Below are 9,031 nucleotides of genomic sequence, written 5' to 3'. Positions count from 1 at the left end.
TAGCATGGGAAGGTCAAACGGAGATAAATGGGCATTGAAGTGACCAAATGAGTGAAGGATGGCTATGCTTGCAAAAGAGGCCACTTCATAAATTTAAGACTTTCATCTCCAAAGGAAGACTAGCCAAACAAGGCCTTTACTTCATTAAGGGTAGAATCGTAACAGCATAGTTGTCTTACTTATTTTCCTGGAATAAATAGTAGGCTAAACATTTCATTACTTAGCTTTTAATGAATTGATTAATATTTTGAGTGTTTGAATGTTGTCTCTAGAGAGAGAAACTTAAGAGAGGCTTTGGAATAAGCTCTTGTTGATTCTTGTTGTTGAGAGGATTGGTTGCTTGGGAATTTAATTCCCTTGAGGTCATCCTAAGAAATTAGATGCTTAATAGTGTGTAATTAGGAGGTCTTAACTAATCTAGAGTTTTGGTTGCCTAATTGTGTCTATCTATCATTTTGTTTCCTTGTCATTTTATTATTTTCGCGTTTCCATTCTTGCATCAGGAGATCTCAACATCATTCTGTTTCAACGTCACTAGATTTCTTTAAGAGATGGAAGGGTAAAGTATTTTTCTATTTACTCAACTCAAGCGGAGAAAAGGTAAAAAAAACTTTTTACCGAATATTGTTCATAAATAAAGTGAGAGTATTATTTTTCAATTTTTCATGAAAATATATTTCCATTAAACTCTGGAAATAGTGCGAGTGAGAAGATATAAATATTTTGGCATGGAAAGTTTGTTAATGCCTGATTAAAAATGAGTTAAGAAAAAATTGTGACATGTGTATATATATTAGTCTTAAAAAATTCACATGTTATTTTTTGCTTCAATGTTGATCAATTGTTGATCTTTGGCTCTAATATTGATGTTGTTAAATAAACTACAAATATGTTCAGCAATATTTTTGACATGAGGTATTTGAGTGATGCAAATTTCATTCTTGGAATGAAAAATATTATAAACATGAGATAAAAAAATTCTTGACCAGTCACATTGTGTTGAAAAAAATTGTGAGTGCAACTTCTTTTGATTCAAATGTGTGAAAATGATGTGATAAATAAAAAAGAAGTATGCTAGCCTATTCGGAAATATGAGATATGTGACTGATTGCACTTGGCCTAATATTGTGTATGCAGTAGAAGTACTAAGCAGGTACAAGTAAGTGAGGTATATTTAATCGGTACCAAATTTGTGACTTGTTTTATAAAAAGTATTATGCTGTACTCAAAGCCTTTTCTGGTGCAGATAAGAATACTTGGTGCTATTTGTTGAAAAAATATTATTACTAACTCTACCATGGAGGCTTTGAGAAATCAATCCTCTAACTTTGATTTATTGTGATAGCACTAATATTATTGGTAGAGTTTAATACCGTTATCACAACAATAATTTAGATCCGTGAGGAGAACATATAATACTACGAGATTATTTGTGAAAAGTGGTATACCATAAATATTATTGATTGTGTAAATTTGTGATAACCTTGCAAATTTATAGATAAAGGCCTTTGCAAGAGAGGGTCTGAAGCACATCGAGGGGGATGAGATTAAAGCCCGAAAATTTCTAAGTCATGTATGAGGAAATCCAACCTGGGGACTAGAGATCCTATAACCAGGTTCAATGGGAAAACGAATCGAATGATGACTTCTTGTTAAAATGCACTATTTTATTTATTCCCTCCTCCCTATGGCGTGAGTGCATTATTCCGTAATGATTTGTGGAGGTTGAGTCTATGAACTCTTAATGAAAATCTGTAGCTCATATGAGTGGGGTATTAAAATTACAGGAGCACCCTTGACAAAATTTCACCTATATGAGTGTAGAGATGGGCCGCTTCCTATGAGAATTGGACTTGTTCTCAAAAGCACTCATGAAAACGGGGATAACACAGGGCCGTAATGTGCTGGCTAATAAAGCTTATGTCAAAACCTTAATTATTATGTGTAGGCAGTGATTCTTTATTTCACTTAAGTAGTCATAGTTCAATGCGGAGCACACTACTGACTCTGGAGGAGAGATCATTGTTTTACTAAGTGGAGGTTCAATGCAGAGCACACCTTCATTATGCATAATAGTCTCCCTTCAACTAAATTGATGAACTCTCTTATTTCAATATTAAAATGAGTGGGAGAATGTTGGAGTTATGAGTACATTTTAATATTAAAATTAATATATTGAGGTGCATGTATTAGTGAGGATAAAGTGGTCATTTATTCTTGCATTATCTCCTACTAATTGCCCCACTATGCCTCAAATAATCAACCATTTTCTTGACCTTTATTTGTTGAAGGAATTCTACACCTATACAAAGGAGACTTTCTTCCTTGTGCTGAGTAGATGAAAAATAGATGAGAAATGGATGAGAAATATTTTATGTTGTGTTTAAATTTCAAGGTTGGTGGGTAGAGAAAGAGATAGTTGAGAGAAAGATAAATACTCTAACTCTCCAACTTAGTCACTACAAAAGAGAGTAATTTTATGTTGAAGGAAGGTGTTCCTATGGTGGAGCTTTGGACTCTTCAACTAGTCCGGAATTGTTTGAATCACACGACGTTGACGGGCTATTGTATCCTGAAGGGGACAAGTCAGAGTTATACTGCTGGACCGGTGAAGATTATGTCGCAGTGGGCTTGAATCTCCTTAAATAGAGCGAGATATCCACGCCTTAAATATTAATTTATTCATTTTATTTTTCAACTGTAATTTTTTGTAATTTATTCACCAAACATATTCTATTGCTTTCAAAAGGAAGTCTAAATATCATCCCTTTAGCTAGTACGTGTTCTTAAAGAACTCATTCCCAAATCAGTGAATTTACAAGAACTTTAGTAAACAACATCTAGCAATCAATTAATCTATCAACTAAACATCATCAAAAGAGAATCGGAATATGAATCATGTACATCCATTAGAGCCCATTTGTTCCAATACAATTAAATAGTTCATCCTCGAACAAAAGCAGACTTGTCCAAAACTACTTAATAGCTTTACAAAAATTACAACAAAACTGACGAGAATTGAATAGTCTTACTGCTTCAATTTGCCATCACGCTCCTGACTTTGGGCGCGTACATAGAGTAGACAAGGACTTGCCTCTTGGCTACCTCAAGCTGGGACTTCCCCTCAGAGAATGCAGCGGTGACCCTAGACGACTCTGAAAGTTGTTTGTCCCGAGGAAACCCATCGATTGTTTGGCATTTACTATATTCCATTATGTTGTAATCGGAGAATTCATGCGGCATCCTTAACAGATAACGTAAGAGAGACAGAATTTGTACTCGGAAGAGAGACAGAACTTGTACGCGCCGTCCAATAGAAATTTCTTTTTCAAGACATGAAGCTGACATCCAACATTCTCAAGTACGCTTTTGGATGAAGGCAAATGAAATGATTCAAGTATGCAGACAGAAAATGAAACCAAAAATCATCAAGCATTTTACTCTTGCAACAAAAAAAAAATGCGAGGAAGAGGGGCAAAAATAACAAATATACCAAGTCCAGTGAGCTATGTACAAGCAATCTGTTATCCAATATAGGTTTTGTAAGTATTTAGTACGAGCACGTACACTTTTTGTTAAACTTTCGTGTATATGGGAGGGTTTGCACGACATACCTATACCAATATCACACCCTGTTTGATACAAGTATAGCAAGGCAATTGAAGGGTTCATGTAGTATAGCTATAGAGCTGTTTGCTGTTGTTGAATCACTAGGACAGAAGCCCTTGTCTTTAGATCCTTTGAGGCAAGCATGTCGCCAACGACTCCTAACTCTGGGATTTCACTCCATTCTTCAAGTCCTGCTGTTAGAGGAGAATGTATATTGTCTCGTCGCCCTGTTATTATAAGGTCATAATCGTCCACTAACGAACGAACTAATAATGCTGTCTCTGTTGTTTCATTCACGTGATGCTCGATATACTGCACATTTTCCCAACTACTTCGGCTATGTTTCCAATCACCTATAATATCCAAATCAAGAACTTGATCGATATCTTGCTTGGAAATTAGCCGTATCACTGTGAGGCTAATGGTCCCACTAATAGCCATTCGTTTAGCAAACGTTAATGCTTCTTCGTCGTCATTTCCTCCTAGAAATAATATAGCAACAGAATATACATTCTCTGATGAACGGACAGAGTTGGAACGTCGCAACTGGCCTCGATCAACTAGGATTCCAACAGAACAAGGAGCTCTTTCAAGAACACTAGAGTTCAAAGTTCTCAAGATGTGGTCTTCAACTTCTACTGATCCATCCACGGCCCATTTTCGATGAAAGGGCAATATAATGATGGATGCAAGGACATCAAGGGCAAGGGTACATATATCCTCATGCATTAGATTGCGCGGGGAGATAGCCGTAAAGGCCTGAATGGTCACAGCTCCATAGTTGTTCCGTTCATACCCCTGGAAAGCAAGAATGACATTTTCCGAATAAGATACATCAGAAATGGCCTTTGTCTGAACTTGGTGAGAGATGAAAACAGAAGATGCTCGACCTCGTAGCTCTATAAGGTGGAGAACATTGGCAACTATAGGGAAATCCCTAGTGGGATTAGATTTCTCCAGTAGTCTAAGTATAGCAGCAGTGTTATGCTGATTATGGATGCAAACAAGTATGGGTAACTTGTTGTTGGAGTTCCTTAAGTTTCTTCTTTGATATCCGGCATATTTCCTAGATGGATCATAAAGCCATCTCACCATGATTTGCACAAATATTGCTGTAACAGCTGTTGCTATAACCATAAAAGCAAAACTCGCCTGATTGATAATCTGCAAAACATAACCGAACACAGCAACTTTCATTTATTGTTTAAAGAATCCATAACTAAGGTGTTCAAGTCTCATCATTTACTTACCTTAGTATCTCTTAGAAAGCTATAGATAGCCAAGTCGACGACGCCTCTTGTAGACATTATGAGGCTGATTGCTGCAGCATCATTTAAAGGCATTTTGCAATATAGCATGGGAAGTAAACATGCTAGGATTTTGGATATACTTGCGACACAAATTAGGATAATATTGGCAAATGTATAAGAAGAAGAGGGATTTATGGCAGAGAGATTTGTTCTTAATGACATTAGACTAACAAAAATAGGCAACAGAAAGCCAGAGGCAAATGGATCAAGTTTATCTACTAGAGTAGATCCTAAAGGGGGTCCCTCAGGTACGGCCAATCCAAATATTAAAGGACCTACAAGAACTGTTTGTTCAAACCAGTCAGAAAAGATACCAGAAAGTAATACGGCAAGAACAATTAGCAATATGTAAACGTCTTTAACAGGCTTCCCTTCAGGGGTCCTTTTGACTACCCATATCATTAGTGGCCTAAAGACAAAAATAACCACAATAATGAAAAAAATTAAAAGTATCGCATCCTTGATTGCTCTTTCCAGTGGATTCCTTGCACCTATATAAACTAGAACGCCAGTTGCGTTGATAGTGAGCCCAAATAAGTCACTAATAAGTGCTGAAGAGAGTGCTAATCGCCCAAGTTCTGAATTAAGAAGTCCGAGATCCTTAAGGAGGAAAGAGATGACAGGAAATGACGTCCTAGCAATAGTTATCACTTCAATATGAGGGGAGAGTGTTGGGACGCCTTCTTGAAAGAAAGAGCTTGATAATGCAAATATGGTTATCATACCGGTTACCAAAGGAATTATGTGATTAAGAACACCTATTACTAGTGCCCTCCTTCCTAATTTCCTTGTCATGCTAGTGTCCATTTTCACACCACTTAGAAACAGGAAAAGTAGGTAACCGAAAGTTGACAGTGCACCAAGAATTGATTGACTTGGAAGAGGAAACAAGGTTTCTTGGTAAGTCTTATAACGCCCAAGCAAAGTAGATCCAAGAATTAGCCCCGCCTATAAACACAAAAATAAATCAGTTATACCGAGACATAATATAATTAAGCATTTAAAATATTGTTTAAGCTTTTAGATGAGAGGGTCACACACTTCAACATGGTATGAGAACAGACAAAGATCATAGTTCATATCTCACTGACAACCAAAATGCAAATATCATTTCGACGAGTTTGAATCAAGAAAAAGAATCAGGTCCACACGCGACAAAGGGGCCTACGAGGACCACTGGATTAGAATCAAAGCGTACATCATCATGATATAATCCTAATCTGTTTCCACTAATGAATTAAAAACATGATATAATTGAAAGGAAATGTAAAAGAGAGGTTGTAGGACATACAAAGATTTCAGAAGCAAGCTTGGGAAATCCAAGGCGCTTGAGAGGAATATGAAAAAGTTGGGTGACAATATACATAATGAGTATTTGAAATTCAATTGTTGGGACTGAATAAATCCAGGGAGTGGACCCTTTCCGAAAGAATCCAAGTGAAAATCCTCTTGGAGGGAATGATACACATTGAAGAACCTTTTGTGTAGAGATGGATTCTTTGGAATTGCTCATTTTTGCAAACTAAATAATTAATTGTATACACATAATACCACCTTCACCTTGGGAAGAAATTAAAAGGGTTTTTGTTTTTCTCTATCTTTTTTGTTATGTACCTGACATGCCTAGGGCTATGACAAGTTTGCAGAATTTTAAGGAAAGTGGAGGTCACAGTTAGTTAACTGATTTGCAGATGATCAGTTATATATATGCGTTTTACATTACTCCAATTTTATCGGATGTTTCCATCAAACCGACAATTTGGTTACTCAGTTTCCTTTTTGTCAATTATATTGTCATCTTCTTTCGGAAAGACAATCTTAAAAGAGCCTTATGTTATTTTGCATAAGAATTTTTGCATTATCCAATTAAGTTGAATTGTAATAATAAATAATACTCACGATATTGTAGTTAGATTAATATGTATGTGTTCAAAGCAGTAATTTAACAAAGCTAGTTTCTGTTTTAAGAAATCAAAAACAAAAAAAAAAAACAAAAAAAGATTTAAGGACAGAAATGTAGAAGAATCAGAATATTTTCGAGCCCATAAATTTTTGGTGTGTCCTTAAGAAATTTAACCCCCTCACAGTTGTCAAGATTAATGGATTAATTCCTCCGAGAATAGAACAAAAAACTATTTTACAATAGCGGCAATGTAAATTGCAGAACTTCAGCGAACTCAAGTGGCGACAGCAAACACGACACTTACGTTTTTGTTTTGGATAAACAATGCAAAGAAGAGGGGAACTTTAGAATTTTTCAGTGTCTAAAATCTGAGGCAGGACCTCTGAATTTATAAGAAGTGAAAGGGTGAGATGAAGAGGTACAATCCAAAAGGTGTCTCTTCCATTTCCCATTAACACCTTTTAAAAAACCCAACAAAATAAACTTGTTTACCCCTAAATCTATAACTTAGGATAACAATTGAATTTATATTTGAAGGTCAAAGGTACGCAGATTATAAAGACCAAATATTAATTTCTTGTATTAAATGACTTGCTTGCAAAAATAATTGAAATAAAGAATAAGAATAATGAATTTTGAAGCAATAAGTTAAAAGAGCAAAGTAGATCTTATTGAGTTGTGTCCGGCGAAACTGTCAGGCAGCGTCACCGGAAAAGTAAGAACTTCAGCACTTTGTTACAATTGAGAGCTTATATAGTGTTTGTGATTATAAAAATCTTATGGGTTACAAGTGAAGAAAGGGGTGTATTTATCGTATAAACCCTATGTAACGGTTGGCGTCTTTCAAGCCTCTCATAATGATCATTATCTACACGTTGGAACCGTTATGTACGTGATTGTACAATTACTAGAGTGAATCCCACATTTGACAGAAACAATTACTGGTTGAAGCTTATCTTGACCGGCCGCTAATGAACTAGCGGTCATGCTATTCCAGAGCTAGGTTAGCTAGCATTGTTGTATTGAGTCTTGGGCGGACCAAGATCTTACTCGGTTGCGACCTTGTCTACTTTGGCTGGAACCGTACCTTTTGAATTGTATATGACTAAGCTTTGATCGCCACGTGTCATCTCTTGATATGTCCATCTGTCAAATCTATATATGTACCTATACAGATAGTCCCCTTACTTTTCGAGTATTCGATGAATTATGATTGGGAAGTGAATTTTTTTTACAGTTTTGATGGTAAAAGAGATGAAAAGACATATAATGTAAACGAAGTGACATATGCCTCCTTGCGTTAAATGTCTGGGACACGTGACGAAGTGTGAATGGACCAAGTTTTACCACAAGTTACCAAGGTAATGTCTCTTCTGTCATTTATTATAAGTTTATCTAAGAACTTCATTGGGTTGCTTAGTATTTCATATTCAAGAAAAAAATAGAAATATTGAGAATGTTCACTCGATCAAGTTAAGCCATTGAGTGTTGTTCACAATCATCCGAAAATTGGGTCGCGACATTAACAATCTTTCCCCCTAATACTAGTACAGTAGTACTACATAAAAAGAATATGCTTGGTATTTACATGAAACACAATTAACTTAATATATTCATTAGATTATTGTAATGCATTTTAATTGGCAAATAAATATTGATTTAAGGTCTGTGTGAAAAACCATAGAGTAATTGAATTTGGTGTAAGTAATTATTGAGTTAATAATATACTTAACAATTATAAAATTTTATTTATTTATGATAATATAATTAACAGAAAAGGGCCAAATATATCCTTTGTTATACTTTGAGTTTAAATATACCCTTCCTCCATTAAAATTGTCCTAGGTGGATACTAGATCTGATGTGGCACTGAGGTGGATGCCACGTGGCATGCCACCTCACCACCCAACCCATTTACCTCTCTCTTTTCCTTCTTCCCAACACTATCATCTCCTCCCTTCACAACCACTGCCACCAGTAGCACTACCATCTCCACCTCCACTCCTTCTCTTTCTGCTCAATTACATATACAATTTATATCATCACAACCATCTTAACCTTGCAAATTACACGAACCAAATCCACAACCAATGTACAAAACAATTAGTATATTCCCTAAGGTAAACCCAATATGACCTATCTCTCCATATAACAAAAGATAGAAAAAGAATCAATAGAAATCAATCCTATAAATTTCCTGCATAACAAT

At 35.7% G+C, this 9,031-nt stretch overlaps 1 protein-coding gene across 1 annotated transcript; it reads right to left on the bottom strand.

The window, feature by feature from the left end:
* Nucleotides 1-3,347: 3,347 nt before the first annotated feature.
* On the bottom strand, nt 3,348-7,059 carry LOC132603495 (cation/H(+) antiporter 4-like). The gene is made up of 3 exons (XM_060316593.1): nt 6,211-7,059; nt 4,860-5,867; nt 3,348-4,773 (listed from the first exon to the last, which is right to left on the bottom strand). The coding sequence occupies exons 1-3, from the start codon at nt 6,430-6,432 to the stop codon at nt 3,682-3,684; spliced, it is 2,322 nt and encodes a 773-aa protein (XP_060172576.1). The 5' UTR covers nt 6,433-7,059; the 3' UTR covers nt 3,348-3,681.
* Between the last annotated feature and the right edge of the window lie 1,972 nt (nt 7,060-9,031).

Source organism: Lycium barbarum, chromosome 7, assembly GCF_019175385.1.
Source record: "Lycium barbarum isolate Lr01 chromosome 7, ASM1917538v2, whole genome shotgun sequence".
NCBI classification, from domain to species: Eukaryota; Viridiplantae; Streptophyta; class Magnoliopsida; order Solanales; family Solanaceae; genus Lycium; species Lycium barbarum.
This window is presented reverse-complemented; position numbering and strand designations above follow the sequence as displayed.

Excerpts from the sequence above, each read along its gene's own strand:
- LOC132603495 (XM_060316593.1), bottom strand. The coding sequence starts at position 6,432 with ATGAGCAATTCCAAAGAATCCATCTCTACACAAAAGGTTCTTCAATGT. Across the intron at positions 5,868-6,210 it reads AGCTTGCTTCTGAAATCTTT|GCGGGGCTAATTCTTGGATC; the intron begins GTATGTCCTACA and ends TTGTGTTTATAG. Across the intron at positions 4,774-4,859 it reads GCTTTCTAAGAGATACTAAG|ATTATCAATCAGGCGAGTTT; the intron begins GTAAGTAAATGA and ends TATGTTTTGCAG.